Source organism: Macaca fascicularis, chromosome X (genome assembly GCF_037993035.2).
Source record: "Macaca fascicularis isolate 582-1 chromosome X, T2T-MFA8v1.1".
Classification (NCBI taxonomy): Eukaryota; Metazoa; Chordata; class Mammalia; order Primates; family Cercopithecidae; genus Macaca; species Macaca fascicularis.
The window spans coordinates 31732133-31753043 of NC_088395.1; the positions used below are offsets into that span (position 1 = coordinate 31732133).

Sequence of the window (20911 nt, forward strand, 5' to 3'; positions counted from 1 at the left end):
AAGAACCATGTTCCTTGCCTCTATGATCATGAAAGGATGTACCAAGATGGAGATAACATCAGCCATGGTCCCCGAGTGACTAAGCTAAGTAGAACACTCTCATCAATCTACAACGAACATGTAACATGAGTAAAATATAGACTATTAAGCCTCTAGATTTGAGATTGCTTATTACTGTAGCTTGGCCTATGCTGACTGACATACCTATTGAGATATGACCTTGTTTCACATAGAGTAGGGCCATTCTAATACCTCCAGTTAGTCCTGGACCAGGACCAGGGCCAGAATAAACTAGCATAACGACACATAAAGAATAGGTTCTCTTATTAATAAATAGGAAGCCGTATAAATGTTGAGGAATGTTTAGAGCAACAATATCCCTGTTTTTCTGAGCTACAGGTAACATCTCAGAATATATTGTATAGGACAGAACCTGCCTATCTTGACCATAAAAGAAAATAGCTCCCTATCCATTGTGTGATGGAGGCTCCCATCTAGGTAGCAGTTATGTTCCACAGACATGGCTATTTTTTCATTTCTATAGCTGGCAAGCAGTTTCATGAAAGAGAAAAATGGAGACTATGTTTCTAAAACTGTGTTCATAAACTTGAAAAAATAAGAAAAGATCTGTAGTCAATGGCATGCAGATATACTTTTTAACATACCATAAGATTCACCCACTTAAAGTGCATAATTTTCTGGTTTTTAATATATTCAGGGTTGTGCAACCATCATTATGATCTAATTTGAGAACATTTTATTTGCCCCCAATGAAACCCATACCAATTAACCATCCCTTTCTATTGTCTATTCTCCTCTTCCTTCAGTCTTTACTGGATGTTTTATATGAATGTATTGATACAATTTGGGGTCTTTTGTGACTGGATTCTATCACTTAGCATATTTTTGAGGTTCACCCATGTTACAGTGCATATCAGTATTTCATTTCTTTTTATTGCTAAATAATATTCCATTTTTGGATGTAGGACATTTTAAAATTTATTCATTAGCTGGTGGACATTTGAGTTGGTTCTACTTTTTGGCTATTATAAATAATGCTGCTCTGAACATCTGTATAAAGGTTTTCTGTGTATATGTATTTTCATTTCTGTTGGGCATACACTTGAGAGTAGAATGGTTCTGTCATATGGTAGCTTCATGTTTAATATTTCCAGGAGACTGGGAAGGGTAGTGGTGGGGGGAAAGGGAGGATGGTTAATGTGTAGTGAAATATATAATACAAAAATATAGTTTGATAGAACGAATAAGATCTAGTATTTGGTAGCACAAGAGGATGACTACAGTCGAAAAAATTTATTATGCATTTAAAAATAACTAAATGATTATTATTAGATTGTTTGTAACAGAAAAGATAATTGCTTGAGGTGAGGGATATGCCATGTACCCTGATGTGACTGTTACACATTGTATGCCTGTATCAAAATATCTCCTGTATCCCATAAATATATATACCTACTGTGTACCCACAAAAATTAAAAATTAAAAAAATATTTCCAGGAACTTTCAAACTTTTTTCAAAGTTGTTTCACCATTTTACATTTCCACCAGTAATGTGAAAATTCCAAGTATACTTTATCTTGTCAACACTTTTTATTGTCTGTATTTTTTGTATTAGCCATCCCAGTGGGTAAAAAGTACTATCTCATTGTGGTTTTCATTTGCATTTTAAAAATAATCAATGATGTTAACCATCTTTTCATGTGCTTATGGAGATCTGTACATCTACTTTGGAGAAATGCCTATTCAAACTGTTTTTCCACTTGTAATTAAGTCATTTATCCTTTTTGTTGTTGAATTATGAGTTTTTACATATTCTTGATACAAGTATCTTATCAAATATATGATTTACAAATATTTTTATGCATTCTAAGGATTGTATTTTCACTTTCTTTACAATATTGCTTGCAGTATAAAAGTTTTAATTTTGTTAAAGTCCAAATTATGTATTTTTCAGTTACTTTTGCTTTTGGTGTCATATCTAAGAAAACATTGCATAATCCATTGTATTTCTACATTTTCTTATATGGGTTTTAAAGTTTTCGTTCTTATTAATATGTTTAGCTCCATGATTCATTAAAATATTTTATTATAAAATTTATTTTACAGAAGTTTTAAAACTTTTTATTTTTAATTTTATTTTGCTTTAACTGACAAATAATTGTATACTTTTATGGGGTACAATGTATGTTTTGATATATGTATACATTGTGGAATGATTATATCAAGCTATTTAACATATCTATCACCTCATATAGGTATCATATTTTATAGCAAGAACATTTAAAATCTATTATTTTAGCAATTTTGAAATATACAATACAATATTATTAACTATGGTCCCTACGTTGTGTCATAAAGTCTCAAAAAGTTATTCCTCCTAAAATTTTTACCCCTTTTGATCAACATCTCCCCGTTTTCCACCCCCAAATCCACAGCCTCTGGTAACCACCATTCTACTCTTTACTTCAGTGAGTTTGACTTTTTCAGATTCCACACATAAGTGAGATCATGCAGTATTTGACTTTCTGTGCCTGGCTTATTTCATTTAGCATAATGCCCTCCAGGTTCATCCATGTTGTCATAAACAAAAGGATATTCTTCTTTATTTAAGGCTGAATAATACTCCATTGTGTATATGTACCACATTTTCTTTATCCATTGATCCATCCATTGATGGAAACTTAAGTTGATTCCATATCATGGCTTTTGTGACTAATGCTGCAATAAACACAGGAGTGAAGATATCTCTTTGACATACTGGTGTAAATTCTTTTGGATATATACCCAGAAGTGGAATTGCTGGATCCTATGGTAATTCTGTTTTCAGTTTTTTGAGGAGCTACCATACTGTTTTCCATAATGGTTGTACTAATACACATTCCCACCAATGATATACAAGTGTTACTTTTTTTCCACATCCTTGATCAACACTTGTTATCATTCTTCTCTTTTTATAACAGTCATTCTAACAGGTGTAAGGTGATATCTCATTGCGATTGTAACATGCATTTCCCCAATGATTAGGATGTTGAGCATTTTTCACAAACCCATTGGCATTTTATATATATCTTTTTTTGAGAAATGTTTAAGTGTTTTGCCCATTTTAATCAGAGTATTTGTTTTCTTTTATGATACATTTAAGCTAATTTTTGTGTATGGTGTGAGGTAGGGCCAAATTTCATTATATTTCATGTGTATATCCAGTTATTCTAGCACCAGGTTTTGAAAGTCTATTTTTTTCCATTGAATTGTCTTGGTACCCTTGTCAAAAATCAGTTGACCATAAAAGCAAATGTTTACTTTTGAACTTTCAATTCTATTTCATTGATCTATATGTCTATTCACATTCTAGTACCACATTTTCTTAATAATTGTAGCTTTGTAGTAGTTTTTGAAATTGGAAAGTTAAGTCCTCCAATGTTGTTCTTTTCTCAAGGTTGTTTTGACTATTCTACATCCCTTGCATTTCAATAGAAATGGTAGGATCCACTTGTCAATTTCTGAAAAAAAAAAAAAAAGCTAGTTGTGATTTGGATAATGATTCCATAGAGTCTGTAGATCAATTGGGGGGATATTGATATCTTAATAATATTAAGTCTTTTGATCTGAGAACATGGGATATTTTTCTTTTTGATCTTTAATTTCTTTCAACAATGCTTTGTATTCTTCAGTATACAAGTCTTGCATCTCTTTTATGCCTAAGTTTTTAAAACTTTTTGATGCCATTGTAAATATTTTCTTAATTTCACTTTTAGATTATTCATTTTTAATGTATGAAATAATTCATTTTGTATATTGATCTTGTATCCTACAAATTTGCTGAATTATTTTATTATTTCTAATATTTTTCATAGATTCTTTAGAATTTTCTAATTACAAGGTCATGTTGTCTGCAAGTAGAGATAATTTTACTTATTCCTTTCTAATTTGGATGTCTTTTATTTATTTTTCTTGCCTGATTACCGTGGCCTGAACTTCCAGTGCAATACTGAATAGAAGTGGTGAGACCAGGCATCCTTCACTTTTTCCTGATCTTAGGGGAAAGCATTCGGTGTTTCACAATAACATTAGCTGGGAAGTTTTTGTAGTTGCCTTTTATCAGGTTGAGGAAATCCTCTTCTGTATTAGTTTCCTAGGGCTTCTGTAATTAAGTGTCACAATCCAGGTAGCTGGGTAGACAAAACTCATTGTCTCAGACTTCTGGAGGCTAGATCCAAAATCAAGATTCCAGCAGGCCATACTCCTGCTAAAACCTGTAGGGGAGAATTTTTCCTTGCCTCTTCCTTGCTTCTAATGATGGCTGTTAATCATTAGTTTTACTTGTCTTTGAACTGTAGCACTTTAATCTCTACCTGTAACATCATATGGTGTTTTTCCCGTGGTCAGTGCCCTTATGTGGCATTCTTCTCTCTGTGTATGCCTCTTTTCCTCTTCTTATAAAAATACCATCTTAACTTGACTGCATCTGCAAAGACTCTATTTCTACATAAGGTCACATTTGCAGGTACCTGGGCTCAGGCTTTTAGTATGTCTTTTGGGAGTGGGGGACACTATTCAATTTAAAATACCCTCTATTCTTCATTTGTTAAGTGTTCTCTATTTTTCAAGCTTGAAAGGGTTTTGTACGTTGTCACATGAATTTTCTATAATTATTGTGATGACCATATGATTTTTTTGTCCTTTATTCTATTGTTATGGTATAATACATTGATTAAATTTTGGATGTCAAACCAACCTTATATTCCTGGGATAAATCTCACCTGGTTATGGTAGCAATCATGTTAATATGTTGTTGTATTAGGTTTGATAATTTTTTGAGGCTTTTCAAGTCTATTTTCATAAGGCATATTGCTGTAGCTTGTTTTCTTGTGATATCTTTGTCTGGTTAGGAAGTATTCCTTTCTCTTCTATTTTTTAGAAGAGTTGTTTATATGTTTGGTAGAATTCATCAGTGAAAACTTCTGGGTCTGAGCCTTTCACTGGGGGAAGTTTTTCATACCGATTCAATTTCTTGTTATAGATCTATCCAGGTTATTTGTTTGCTTAGTTGTTCATAATACCCTCTTTTAATTATTTTTATTTCTGTAATGTTGGTAGTAACACACCCTCTTTTTCTCTAAGATTAATAATTTGAACATTTCTTTCTTAACCAATCAGCTAAAACTTTGTCAATTTTGTTGACCTTTTCAAATAACAAAATTTCTAGATTTTGGTTTTGTTGATTTTTTCTATTATATTTTCTTCCTCTATTTGATTTTTTTCACACTAATTGTTATTACTTCCTGCTGCTTACTGTAGATTTACTTTTCTCTTCTTTTTCTAGTTTCTTAAGGTAGAAGCTTAGGCTGTTGATTTGAGATCTTTTTCCTTTTTAAATATAGGTATTTATAGTTATACATTTCACTCTAAGCACTGCTTCAGCCTCCTCTCATAAGTTTTGGTATGTTGTATATTTATTTCCATTTATCTCAAGATATTTTTGTATTTTTTTATTTCTTCCTTGGCCTATTGGCTATTTAAGGGTGTGTTGTATAATTTTCTCATATTTATGAACTCCCAAATTTATTTCTGTTACTGATTTTTAATTTTACTCCATTATGGTCATAAAATCTGCATTGTATGATTTTAATCCCTTTGAATGTAGTGAGACTTATGTTATGACCTAGCATATGGCCTACCCTAGAGAATATTTCATGTACAGTTGAGAAGAATGAGTATTCTGCTATTATTGGATGAAATGTATAGATATCTGTTAGGTCTTGTAAGTTTATAGTCTTTTTCAAGTGTCTATTTCCTTGTTAATTTGCCTAGTTGTTTTATCTATTATTAAAAGTGAGATGTTGAAGTCTCCAACTATTTTTGTTGAATTACCTAATTCTCCCTTCAATTCAGTCAGTTTTTGCTTTCTGTATTTCCTTAATTTTTTTTCTTTTTTTTCTTTGGATTGGATTATCCCATTTACCTATTTTCAAGTTTGCTGATTCTTTCTTTTGCCAGCTTGAATCTGATGTCAAGTGAAAAATTTAATTTCAGTTATTGTGCTTTCCAACTCCAGATATTCCACTGGGTTCTTATTTACAATTTCTATCCCTTTATTGATATTCTCTATTTGTTAAGATAAGCACAAGGGCTTCTAGAGTGCGCAAGAACATGTCAGAGATTGCCAAAATCTCCTATGGACATCTCATTCTCCAGAGCTTCATTGAAAGTTTTTCTCCAGATCTATGTTTACCTCAACTAGTATCACAGCCTTAGGATTCTGTTATGTTAAAGAATTGCTGCTAATTGATTTGGACCAACACCCTGGAGTTAGGGCTTTTCCTAGAAAGTTATCTCTAAGTCAGGCCAAATAAAGGCAAGGCCATGTATATAGGTTTATTCCAGGGAGCTGCAAGATAGGTCAAATAGTGGCAATGCTCTTGGAATAAAATTGGCCTTTTTGAAGAATTACGATACTGGTCTACACTCTCTGGTGGCTAAAAGGCTGCTAGTTTTCACAGCTACTATGGTTGCAAGGCTACTGATTTTCAAGGCTACCGTGGAGCTGGGAGAAAGTGACGGGAAAGGCCAACTTAAAAAGTCTCAAACTTTGCCATTTTTATTGAGGGTCAGCATTTCAAAAATTGTTGCCAGCCTTTGATTAATTCCCAGGGTTCAGAAAAGGTGATTTGGGGCCAGGCGTGTTGGCTCATGCCTGTATCCCAGCACTTTGGGAGGCTGAGGTGGGTGGATCACTCGAGGTCAGGAGTTTGAGACCAGCCTGGCCAACATAGTGATACCCTGTCTCTACTAAAAACACAAGAAATAGTTGGGCATGGTGGAGCGTGCCATGGTGGAGTAGTTCCATCTACTTGGGATGCTGAGAGACTCACTTGATCACAAGAGGTTGCAGTGAGCCAAGATCATGCCACTGCACTCCAGCCTGGGTGACAGAGTAAGACTCCATCTCAAAAAAAAAAAAAAAAAAAAAAAATTAAAAAATAGAAAAAAAAGAAAAAGAAAAAAAAAGAAAAGAAATAAAGAAAGAAAAGATGATTTTGAAAATTTTTTGAGGAGCAGATTTACAGAGTTACCACATTATATTTTCTTTTTTTTTTTTTTTTTTTTTTTTTTTGAGACGGAGTCTCACGCTGTCACCCAGGCTGGAGTGCAGTGGCCGGATCTCAGCTCACTGCAAGCTCCGCCTCCCGGGTTCACGCCATTCTCCTGCCTCCGCCTCCCGAGTAGCTGGGACTACAGGCGTCCGCCACCTCGGCCGGCTAGTTTTTTGTATTTTTTAGTAGAGACGGGGTTTCACCGTGTTAACCAGGATGGTCTAGATCTCCTGACCTCGTGATCCGCCCGTCTCGGCCTCCCAAAGTGCTGGGATTACAGGCTTGAGCCACTGTGCCCGGCCCACATTATATTTTCAAGCATGGGATAAGTTAAATTGTGAAAAGAAAACTAGAGAAAATATGGTACAATCAAAGCATAAGTTATTCAAGGCTTGGTGACTCTGCATTAAATATTTATACAATATAATAGTTACCTGGGGAAGCTAGCCCATTACTACCTGTGATCTATCAGCAATGTAGAGAGCATTCTGTACGCTTTGAGAAGTTTAATAGTTTCGTTCATACTTTAGGAGGAAAAGTACTATTGGGTTATTGATCTTTTCTCTTTAATCACATAGAAACTTTAGTGGAGAACAAAAGGGAATAAAGAAAATACATGAAGAAATGGTAGGTCCTGGCAAGAAGATTTCTAATAATGTTTTTCATTATTGTACCAGAAACTCAAACCTCAAACTACTAGTGTGGGTCAATTTGCTGATTCAATATTGTACAACTCCAAAAAATACACAAAATATATACAAGAAAAATTCAGTTTCCACTACTGTACATATTTTTTTGGTGGATGAGATATCTGATACCATCAATCCTTCCACAAATCACTCAAAATGTAAAGCACTACTTCTATATTTGAAAAATGTCTCCCTTTTTAGTAAAATAATTTGAGATACTCGAATAGCTACCTTAGTTACTATATACAATAAGTTCAACTTTTAAAATTAATTATGTGATTATAGAATATCTGTGTTTCAAGTTTCCTAAAGAATGCCTTCAAAAACACAGGGATTTTGCTGCCTTGGAAATGTTTATTTAATAATTTGAAAATCATTGAATTTCTTGCTTCAGATAGTTTTAAATATTATATAGCCAAATCAGCCAGGCTCAAACAAGATTTCACTTCTCTATTGAATTCATGTACTCTCAGCTCAGCCAAGCACAAAACAGCTAATGCTGTCACGTTTGAAAAGCTTTTATACTGAATTTGACACAAAAGCAATCACAAAGCCGACAAAAAGGGAATTTTTCTTTCAAAAACAGAAAGGGGAAGAAATAAATGAAAACTCTCAGCCTGGGAAAATCTCTCTTGACACTGGAAAAGAAAGTTTAAAATGATCAAGAAGTAATTTTTCCAAAGAATCCATTGCCAAGTTTGGACCCATCTTAAAAGCCTAGGGAACAGGTTATGAACTCAACCAAGAATCTGCCAAATGAAATAAATCCTATGATGATCACTGTTGGCGGTTTTAGGTGCCAATGGCATACTATTTTTGCCTCTTGTGAAAGTTCTAAATGGCATCATCTCTCATAGGATTCTGTCATAGCCTACTGGCAAAGATTTTGATTAGAATGAAAATCTTGTATGTTTTTGCCTAACATCTGTCTTTCTATCTCAAAAGAACTTTATTGTTGTACCAGGTCCATAGAGAAGATAAAATTAAACCATGAAGCCATGTGGCTAACAAAATTGACTACTTTCTGACTTCATGTTTTTGTTTTAGAAAAATTAAGGGTGAAAGAAAACAATTATCAATACGTTATGGCCATCTCTTTAATGGCCTGCTAAGTAATTGTTGATACTCTATGCCATCTGCATTCTGTTTTTCCACCAAATCAAGACTCTCCTGTTGCTGTTTCTTTCTACTCTGACCATGCTTTCAAGATAAACTTCTTCCATATGACATCTCCGATTTTATCTCTGTTTTGTGAATCGGTTGTTATCGTCCCCATTTACTCTCCACACTCTCTCTCTCTCTCTCTCTTTATTTTTGAGATGGAGTCTTGCTCTGTCGCCTAGGCTGGAGTGCAGTGGCGTGATCTCGGCTCACTGCAACCTCCGCCTCCCGGGTTCCAGCGATTCCCCTGCCTTAGCCTCCCAAGTAGCTGGGACTACAGGCATGCAACACCACGCCAGGCTAATTTTTGTATTTTTAGTAGAGACAGGGTTTCATCATGTTGGTCAGGCTGGTCTCAAACTCCTGACCTCGTGATCTGCCCGGCTCAGTCTCCCAAAGTGCTGGGATTACAGGCATGAGCCACCGCACCCGGCCTCGCCACTCTTTTTTTCTAAATAAGAGGAGGAGTTTTTTCTAAATGTCAGAGCAGCAAGGAAATAAAGACGGAAATTAATGAAATAATATAAAGAATTTAAAATGATAATTATTAAAAGATGTTTAACAACATTGATAAATATTTATGCAATAATATTAAGTTTACAAATCAGAATTTAAAATTTAATTTACATTGTGTAGACAATTAAAATATATGTAGATAAGAACTAGAAGAGATTATCAATAAAGATTAGCAATTATGAATCATTAACGTATCAAGATTTTTGGTAATTTTCTTTTTAGGTTCAGGTATGGTGACTGGCTCAAATTTTAAGAGTATAACAGTGTTGGTGGTTGGGTTTGAAGCATTTCATTGTTGCTCACTAGTGAGAGTTAGGGTGGTCATCACTGAGGTGCTGCAAAGGAGGCTGGCTGCTGTAATCATAGCTCTCCAAGGCTGTAGACATAGCTTCGTGATTGCCTTGTGAGACTCACAGACTCTCTTGTTAATCTTAGGCACACAGACTCAGAATGAACTTATGGAGCAAGGGGGTGTTGCTTTAGTCATTTAATGCCTCCTCCTGTCTATTTTCACACTTTTTTCCTAAAAGAAAATTGTAAGTAATAAGCCAGCTAATATCACTTAGTAGTGATGACACATTCGATGTAAAGACCAGATATCCATTTTATTTGCTCCCTACCTTTTAGAAGAATTAAACATTGTCATTTCAGTAAAAATGAAATGGAGTTTGCAATTACTGTTTTACTTTTTCATCTAAGAATATAAATTTTTTTTCCCAGTATACTATTTCATTGCTTTCATTTTCTACCTGTTGGTTTATCAGTAATGTAATATAATCTTATTTGTCAATAATAATTACATAAGTATTTTTCGGATTTGTATGAGGTTTTCTTGCTTTGTTTTAGCCACGTAGACAAGTGGAAGAGAAAGCCTGTGATGTGACCTACAAGAGTAACTGCTATGCATTCACATCACAACTCTATCACTTTCAAAAGAAGATTCTGAACTTCTCTAGCCTTCAGTTTTCTTATCTGAAAACTAAGAATAATCAGAGTACTTTTCAAAGAGAGTTTTTGAAAGCATGAAATAAACCAATATATGTAAAGTGACTAGCATACTTTTTGACACACAGCAAGCATTCACTAAAAGTTATTATTAACATTAGGATTACTTTAATTTTAGCATACATCATTCAAGAAATGAAGGAAAAAATTACAGCTTTGGCCATCTTTATCTGTATCGTGAACTTACATTGAATCTGCAGTAATATATATCATTAAATTCCTAAACACAGAACACAAACAAAAAATGTCAATCTCTATAGATAGTGGCTGAGCCATTTTTATGATGTAGTTTTAGACCATTCCAAAGCATTTTTTTAAATTTCAAAAGTTTGACAAAGGATAGCAATTATAATACAATTCTGGTTTTATTTTAGGTGTTTAAAACATCTTACATGTTTTGACAATGCAATTGTTTTGTTTTCTACTTTCATGTTTCCTTCTGCAGGTATTTTTGTCTCTTATTTAAAGCTACTTGCTCTTCTAAGGGCAATTAAACCCTAATCATTCTTACTATCACTTTAGAATTTTCTTAGATTAAATTTATTTCTCATTTGCCAACTACCAGAGTCCTCTTGTTGTAGTCAAATCTGTCACTATATGCCTCTCATCTCTCCTTCTTCTCGTCTAACTCAAGGATCCAGTCCAAACTTCGTATTTTCTGCTTATAACTTCTTACCAGTTAAGTACTTTGGTTTGTGATCCAATAGATTCATAGTATCCCAAACTTATAGAGAAGAAAAAGAAGTAGCATAAATAATATGCTGACTACCTCATCGATATGACTAGAGCTTTCAAGAATAACCACGATTCTATATATTACATAGTCAGACCAGGAATTAGGAAAATGACCATTGGAAATTCCTAATTCATCTATGCTCATCCATTGAAAAAACTATTAGTGGTAACATGTGTCTCTTGAAAGAATTTTTATTCACCCAGATTTTGACTCCAACAGAGCTAATGATAAGACTGTAAAATTCTATGTGGCTTTCTAACATTCTCATCATATAAACTAAGACCTTGTCCTTGTAGCAGCTCAGGTCCCTTTGATAAAATAGCTATGACAGAGATTGGCTAAAAGCTCACTAATTCCATTAACTCTTCCTGAAATTAAATCAAGAACAAGTTCTGTGTGATGGGACGTGGCAGAAGTGGTATACATAATTTCCAGGCCTGGCCATAAAACTCCATGGATTGACTGACCACATTCTCTCTTCCTTTTCTGCAGTGGCCTTTGGCAGTGGGTTAAAAATGACAGTGTCACAAAATTGGAAAAGTCTGGGTTTCCAAGTGACCATGTTGGGGGACAGCTCCTAAGAATGGCTTGTCAACCTCTGCTGGACTATGATATAAATAAGAAAGCAGTCTTTATTGTATTACACTATTGAGATTTCAGAGTTCATTTCTTACTATAGTTTAGCATAGTCTAACCTGACTAATTTGGAAATGGAGGTCATTTCATCCAAGAAAACAATATGGTTTCCTTCTTAGATGACATAACCAATTTAAGAATCAGATACTGGTTTAGCAAAAGGCCTTTTCTGTCAGATAAAATATCTACAGAGGGTTTTGATCAAGTGCCCAATCTGATCAACCTCCTAACATATTAGTTCCCTGCTCAAAATACCCTAAAGCCTAACCATTGTTTAACATTTAAGGGCTTTTCAAACTGACCAGTAAATACTAAGTTTGAAGGAATTAAATGCATGCAAAGCACTATGCATGCTGCTTGATAAAACATAGTTATTAAGCAATTTTCTTCCTTTTCCTTTTCTTTTTTTTTTTATCCTGAGGAATTATAGACTACTAAGCAGACAGATATTTGAGGAGATTTCAGAGGAAAGAGAAAGAAGGGAAGAATGAGCTGAGCAGGAGGTAAGAGAATGGGGGGAGAAAGTGAGAGTACTCCTTATTTCTGCCCAATCCTTATACCCACCCACCCCCATTTCTTGATCCAGGGCCTCCAAATAAGATATGAAAGAGTAGACCTGTTACTTTTTCTAGGAAGGAATTAAGCCCGAATGGTTGACTTCATGCAACTACATAAGTACATATACCAATTTTGAAATGATCTTAAAAGATGGTGCAATAGAAAACCAGTCCACTATATCCAGATTACTAAACAATATTAACTTTAAGATTGACATTAGCTGTCAATTTTCCTCTATTCTCTACCTTGACTCAAAAGTTTACTGGCTAGGCATGGTAGCTCATGCCTGTAATCCTAGTGCTTTGGAGGTCAAGGCAGGAGAATTGCTTGAGGCCAAGAGTTCAAGAACCCATCTCTACAGAAAATAAAAATTTCTAAAAAATTAGCCAGGCATGGTGGTACACGCCTGTCGTCCCAGCTACTAGGGAGGCTGAGGCAGGAGAATTGCTTGAGCCCCAGAGTTCAATGCTCAGTGAGCTATGATTATGCCACTGCACTTTAGCCTGGGTGACAGTGAGACTCTGTCTCTAAGACAATAAATATAAAAAGTCTACTGTTCATTTCAGCTTTAATGTGAGTTTCTGTTAATAAATTTACATTAAACATCATTAAATTACAATCCATGGTATAATTTTTATCAAGTGTAACCAGTATTTTATTTTAAAAAGGTATCTTTGATACTAACCTTGGTTTCTGTGATTTTCTTTTGGATTGCATCTATTGTATAGGGACCCTCCTTCCATGACTCAAGCTTGGCTCTGGCCTGTCCTAAGACCTGCTCAGCTTCCTCCTTAGCTTCCAGCCATTGTGTTGAATCCTTTAACATTTCATTCAACTGTTGCCTCCGGTTCTGAAGGTGTTCTTGTACTTCATCCCACTGATTCTGAATTCTTTCAACTGGAATAAAAGGAAAAATAAATATATAGTAGTAAATGCTAGTCTGGAGAAGACATTTTAAATGTACCTTCCAAACATTATTTCACATTTATGTTGCTTATTTAAAAAATTATGCATTGTGTTATGGCTAGGATGATGAAAAACATGATTCCTTACATTTTTGATGGCAAATACTAGTTTCTGTTAAATTATTTTCCTGAAGGTGACATAGAAATCAACATAAATATAAAATTTTAACTCAATTCTTGATCCCTAGAACCAAATATGAATCATCTTTTAGGAAAGTACTACAGCAGAATATCCATATCCCCTTATCCTTGCCACTTCAGCACCCATCAGCCTGATTTCCCAGTGCCAGCATTGGCATTTCATTGCCTGAAGGCTGTCTGTTGCCACAAGAGTTTGCTTTGCCATCCATGTGGCAGGCTAGACATACCAGGCAATTGATGCCTCCCCTCCAGCCCCCAGAGGCAGCCTGTAAATAATGACTAATTGTAGGAATTGGGATATTGATACACTAGCTCCCTTGATGCTAGGGGAAATAACTCTGAGGCATGTATTTTACAAGGGTTTCAGAGTTTCCCAAGGGATAAAGCTCCAGTGGCCCACAACAGTAGCTGGCTTGAAAATGCACCACTCTTTACTGGCTGCCTTGCCTTACCTGTCTCATTTTTCCCCTCTTCTACTGATTTATTTACTTTGCAAATAAATCACTTGCTCTTAAAATAAATAATGTAATCCTGTTTATTTTAATACTTTTCCAAGGGTCTTCTGCTGAGTGAACCCAAGGGAAGATAAGTGTATTAGAAACTTCTTTTTTTTCTTTCTTTTTTTTTTTTTTTTGAGATGGAGTTTTGCTCTTGTAACCCAGGCTGGAGTACAATGGTGCAATCTTGGCTCACTGCAACCTCTGCCTCCCGGGTTCAAGCTATCCTCCTGTCTCAGCCTCCTGAGTAGCAGGAACTACAGGCGCGTGCCATCATGCCCAGCTATTTTTTTTTTTTTTTTTGTATTTTTAATAGAGACAGGATTTCACCATGTTGGCCGGGCTGGTTTTGAACTCCTGACCTCAGGTGATCCACCTACCTCGGCCTCCCAAAGTGCTGAGATTACAGGTGTGAGCCACAGCACCCAGCCAACTTTTTTTAACAATACCTAAGAATTCACGCTGGGTACATTTTGTAAGACTGGCTTATATTGAAGCCATCATTGGTATCATTGGAAGTGTAAGAGGGAGGTGCTGTATAGATTCTACTCTGAAACATGTTCTTTTCGAATATTAAACACGATTACATTATTTTTGCTATACAATTTCTCTAAGCTGGATTTATGAAATAAAATTAATACAGAAAACAAGTAATAAAACCTCCATCTCATTTATCCCTTAAGCATGAAACCTGACAGACATTCGAGATTCTTTCCTAAGTGTCACCCAACATCTCATATAATTAGTTACAAATTTCTTTCATATACAACTTCTTTCCTCTTTCTATTGGCACTGCAAACCTCTATCATTTTTTGCCCTCACATCCATAAGAGGCTCTATATCATCCTCCCAGACCTAAATCTCTGTTTTAGAATGAAATTCTACCCTATAGAAAGATTAAAACTAATATAAATCTGATCACTGCACTCCCTCATAAAAAAAACCCCTTCAATATTTCCACACTGTCTTCTGGAATATTTTAGCTGGACATACATGTTCTTCTGTGATTTTGCCTAGGTAATCTGGAGGTTTATCTACAAAGGAGCAAGTCACAAGATAATCAGGATATAAGAAACCATCACAGATAATACAAGAACCTTGCAGCAGTAAAGCTGTTACTACATCTAGGCCCAAGGGATGAGGGGAGGGAAAAGTGGCCAGAAGCAGAGAATCGTAATGAGAAACCACTTTGAGAAGAGCAATAACCTTTTGTCAAGGGACATAGTCAGCCTGTGGCAACCTCAAAGGGTGGGAATTAGGAGAATAAATATCTTGACCTCACTTTACTTCCTGCCTTCAATTTCCTTCTAGGGCTCTTGGGTGCCTAAACCAACTGGAATCCAAAGGGCATGGGAGTCCAATGATGACACAAGTCAGCCTCCCAGAATAAAGAGCAAGCGAGAGAAGGTCAAAGAATGGGTACAGTTGGACAAACAAAATGTATATGGCACAGAACTATAAAACTATGCTTCTTATTTTGTTATGTAAGTAAAGTCCTTTTTAATTAACCCTATTGCCTCCACAAAGTTATATGAAGTTATAAGTTAAAGAAATACTTGAGATGGCCAGGTGCGGTGGCTCATGCCTGTAATCCCAGCACTTTGGGAGGCCAAAGCGGGTGGATCACAAGGTCAAGAGTTCGAGACCAGCTTGACCAACATGATGAAACCCCATCTCTACTAAAAATACAAAATTTAACACATGCCTATAATCCCAGCTACTCAGGAGGCTGAGGCAGGAGAATCACTTGAACCTGGGAGGTGGAAGTTGCAGTGAGCTGAGATCATGCTGCTGCACTCCAGTCTGGGTGACAGAGCAAGACTCCATCTCAAAAATAAATAAATAAATACTTGAGATAGTTTGTAAATAAGCATCAGGATTAGATAGACTCCACAAAACTAGTAATTGTGACATGAAATCAAAAACAAAATCCCCAGAATAATTAAAACTGAGTAAGTGGCACACATTATAGACTACTGTTTTTTTTTTTTTTTTTTTTTTTTTTTTTTTTTTTTAAATCAGGTTTATTTCTGTTTGGATGTTTGCTATGTATTGCAAAACTAGTCGACAGAGAAATAAAAAGCAAAGCCTCAAATGCCAGTGCATTCTCATTTATATGGCACATAGACTGAGCCCAACACAGGGCTGGGAATGGACTCTTGGTAAATACAACATATAGAGAATAAATAAAACACAAAGAGCAAATAAGATGAATGAAAGACTAGAGAAGGAAGAGGAATATCAAGAAAGTATACTATTATAGAACATGGAAAAGAAAGATTTTGGGAGACACAAAACAATGGCGTTCAAAGATTAGAGAGAGACTTATGGTTAAACAGAGGTTGACACGTTAACTGAAGTTGCAATATAACATGTCGACTAGTTTTGCAATGCACAGCAAATACCCAAACAGAAATAAACCTGATTTAAAAAAAACAGTAGTCTATAATGTGTGCCACTTACTCAGTTTTAATTATTCTGGGGACTATGTTTTTGATTTCATGTTGTATTGTTGCAATTATCCTCATTTAACAGATGAGGAAATAAAGACAGTGTTAAATAACTGGTCTAAGGTCATATAGATAGTGACTGTTGGAGCCAATACTTGGATTCAAGAAGTTAGACCCCCAAAGCCCATGTCAAAAGTATCCATTGGCTTTGGTCATATGGAATTCCCTGAAGACCATACACAAAATGACTTCAGTGCAGTGGTAGAAATCTTATTGTAGGAGATTAACAAATATCTATGAAAAAGTAAAGACAGTAAATTGTAGACTATCCAACCATAGATCATTATAAGTAGGAAGTCAGAGGGCAGTTTGGTGTCGAGAGAAGTTTTCTTCCAAATATGGAAAACTTGTGTATTAATATAGGTATTGATGGGGGAAAATGGTCAAAAGACAAAGATGATGCCAGATGGAAGAAAAGTCCCTGAGAAGGTGAGTGTATTGAACATTAACTAACTACCTCCTTCTCCTGTGTTTCCCCTGTTACTTTTCCATTTGTGCAGTCTCCCTACAATAGACCTCTCTTTGCTCTGTGGATGGTGTGTACTTAGTTTTAACTCATCTCCCTGGTTTTAGTGGTTAATTGAAAAATGGACTTATGGTTCCAAGTAAGGTCAATCAGAACCAATGAAACAACTCTAGGATTGTTGTTGTTGTTGTTGTTGTTTGTGATTCTAAAAGAGAAAACCCATTGTTCCCTGTTTAAGATGGACGAGAAAGCATGTAGTTCTTCAGTATCCTGATATCCATCTTAGAACAATTAAGAGGAATTAAACAGAACAAATACTGGGGAGCAGAACCATGCAACGGAGAAGGAAAACTAGAATCTGGTCACACTATTTAATTCCTGACACAAGCCTTGCCTACCTTTCAACTGTTTAATGACACTGATCAATACATTTCTTCTGAGTAAGTCTAAGCTACTTTGAAATGGATTTTCCATTACTACAATGTACGAGTTCTAACTTATAGAGAGAGACAAACTCTTTTGATGTAAACAAAGGTCTTCTAGGAATTGTACAAGAATCACTGGAATTATACATGGGGATAGCTTTCAAATATAAAAGTTTAAAAGAGGACTTTGATCCTGCTTAAAAAGTAGCTTTAACTAGGGTATCTAGATAAATACACTTAATGCTTATATCACCTTGGAGGAGGTCCTACATAAAAAATTTCCAAAGCCTATAGAACCAAAACTTACCAAAAACATTATGGCATTTAGACAACATTATTCTGTGAGCCTTATGGGTAGGAAGGGATTTTTGCCACCATATGCTTACCTCTTTCTATTCAATTTCTTTATATTATAAATACATAAATGAAATTGACACTCAAAAAAAGAGACATCTGGAGGCAAAATTATCCCAGGACATTCACATATAGGGTGGCCTTGCCTGGTTACATCCATGATTTAAGATATATTCTATTCTTTTTCCCTTTTAAGTAGATCTTTGATAATGGAACACGCACTCAAATGTCATCATCACATATAAAGACTTCCCCTGCTTTCTTATGCAGTCATTTTCTCTCACCATAGTACTCCAATAACACTTTGTTAAGATTTTGAAACTTGTACCGTGTACTACTATGATTTACATTTTTACATTTTACATTTCTGTCTCTGATTCTAGACAGTGTCCTTGCCTCAAAGGCAAGGACATAATCTGTAGAAGATGCTGTCGGGGCCCATCTATCTGCCGTTGGCACTCATCATTCAGGTATATGCCAGCAGGGTCCTAGTACAAGCATTTGCCCTACTGCAAACCTGAGAGATTTTCCTCAGTTTGCTAGGTGCATTGGCCAGAAGTGCTGGAAAGTTAATGTACCAGGCAGCATTTAGCCAATGATGGATAAGAGTCGGAATAGTTAACCCTGGTTCCTTGCCCTTACCCGCTTGTGGCTGACAACTTTGAGGCCTGTTGTTTGTTTGTTTGTTTGTTTACTATCTCCCAGAGATCCTTCATCAGGATCAAACCCCGTGGCCCAAAGCAATAACTTGCTCCATAACTGGCTTAATTATTGGCTTCTTCCATTTCTTATCTCATTGTCCCACTCTCCTACTGGTACTTCCCGGGATCACATTACAAACAAACCACTTTCACCATTAATCATTGTTTAAAGGTCCGTTTCTGAAAGAAGCTAGCCTAAGTTAGTATTTTATCCATTAAAAAAAATCCTTTTCTGGCAAAGTGGAAGAAGCTAGAAAATAAAAATAAAGTAAAAAGTAAAAATCAAAAACATCCTTAATGTACAAACTAGTGTTCGGCATTTGGAATACCTTCAATAAATGTCTGTCAAATGAGTTGTATATGTAGATTATTTCCATTATCCCCACTTTCTCTTTATAATGATATAAAAATGCCATTTGTAAAGTTAACCTTTGCCCAGCATCTTCAGTCTTTCTTCTTAAGTAACCACTATTTGTTTGTCGCATTTCAAGTTTTCATAATTTGAAAATGGACTCAAGACTTTCACATTTCCTTCCTTATTTTCCTCTCACTCTCCTGCTCATGATCTCTACTCCAGGGAAACAAATGTCCTCTGAATTTCCTTTGTTTCTTATTTAATGCCCTTGTATCAACCACACTTGTTTGTATAAAACATCTTTAATGTCATGTTTACTTGCAGAATATCTGTGCCTTATATAAAATCCATAAATTAAAAGATATGGGAGGGTCAAAGAATTCTGTAAGCCAAAACTAACCAATGACCTCTCTTTCCCTAACTTTCTTAAAATAACTATAGGTTAGAGAGAATCTGTTGGCATATCATATTGCCTGTGTCTATCTTCTTAATCAAATTGTAGATAAATAATTTAGAAACGTCCCTCTATATATTGAAGCCAGTGGATTAGGGTCTCCCACATGACCTAGGGAGACACCAGCTGGCATGGATAAGGGAGTGGTTGCACCATACCTCCCCTACTCCCAGCAGTGAAGCTTGCAGCAACAAAAGTGACTCCTTACTTCTCCTTAAGAAGAAGAGAGCAAAGAGTAAAGAAGACTTTGTCTTGCATCTTGGATATCAGCTCAGCCACAGTAGGATAGGGCATGGGCAGAGTCATGAGGCCCCCATTCCAGGCCCCAGTTACTGGATAACATTTCTAGACATACCCGGGGCCAAAAGGGAATCTGCTACCTTGAAGGGAAGGACCCAGTTCTATCAGGATTCATCAGCAACTAACGAAAGAGGCCTTGAACCTTGAATAACCAGTTGCAATACCCAGGGAGTACACTGTGGGACTCGAACTCTGCGATGTGCTGGCTTCATAGGTCACCCAGCAAATTCCCAGCTGTCGTGGCTATGGTGAAAGACCCCTTCTGTTTGAGAGAAGTAGACAGAAAAGTAAAAGGGACTTTGCCTTGCCCCAAAGGCATAGAGTGGTTGAGTGGATTAATGACAACAACAAAAAACAAGACCCAAATATGTGCTGCCTACAAGTGGCTCATTTCACCTTAAAGGACATGCATAGACTGAAAGTAAAGGGATGAAAAAAGATATTCCATGTACATGAGAACAAAAAGAGAGCAGGTGTAGTTACACTTATCTTAGGCAAAATAATCTTTAGGTCAAATCTGTTAAAAGAGACAAAGAAGGTCATTATGTATTGATAAAGGTTATTTCATCAAGAGGACATAACAAGTATAAGTATATATACATCCCAAATCGAAGCACCTAAATATATAAAGCAAACATTAAGGGATCTGAAGGGAAACATAGCCTATAACATAATAATAGTAGGCAATTTCAATATTCCACTTTAAGCAATAGACAGAAAAATTCATAAGAAAACATTGGCCTTGAATGACACTTTAGACAAAATGGACCTAAAAGACATATACAGAACATTCTGCCCTGAACAGCAGGAAAATACAGATTCTTCTTAAGTACACATGTAACATTCTCCAGGATAGATCATATGTTAGGCCACAAACAAGTCTCAACAAATTTAAGAGAACCAAAATCATATCATGTATCTTTTCTGATCACAATATAAAATTAGAACTCAATAAAATGAGAAATCATATAAAATTAAGAAATATGTGGAAACTAAACAACATGCTCCTAAACAACTATTGGGTCAAAAGAAGAAATTAAAGAGGAAATTTTTTAAAAATCTTGACACAAACAGAAATGAAAACGCAACAAAGAAAAACTTCTGGGTGTAGCAAAAGCAGTGCTGAGAGGGAAGTTTATATCGATAAATTCCTACATCAAAAAGGAAGAAATATCTCAAATGAAATAACTAACATTATACCTCAGGGAACTAGAAAAAGAAGAATGAATTAAGCCCAAAGTTAGCAGAAAGAAGAAAATAACAAAGATCAGAGCAGAAATAAATGAAATAGAGACTAGAGAAACAATATTAAAAAATCATTAAAACT

General features: G+C 35.5%; 1 protein-coding gene across 16 annotated transcripts in view; it reads right to left on the reverse strand.

Annotated features, from left to right (window-relative positions):
• DMD (dystrophin) overlaps window positions 1-20911 on the reverse strand; it is a 2153717-nt gene that overhangs the window by 575902 nt on the left and 1556904 nt on the right. For all 16 annotated transcript variants that reach the window (XM_015443662.3, XM_065538825.1, XM_065538826.1 and 13 more), the window contains one exon: window positions 13102-13313. In XM_015443662.3, coding sequence (XP_015299148.3) covers window positions 13102-13313 — 212 coding nt within the window. The remainder of the gene's footprint in view (window positions 1-13101; window positions 13314-20911) is intronic.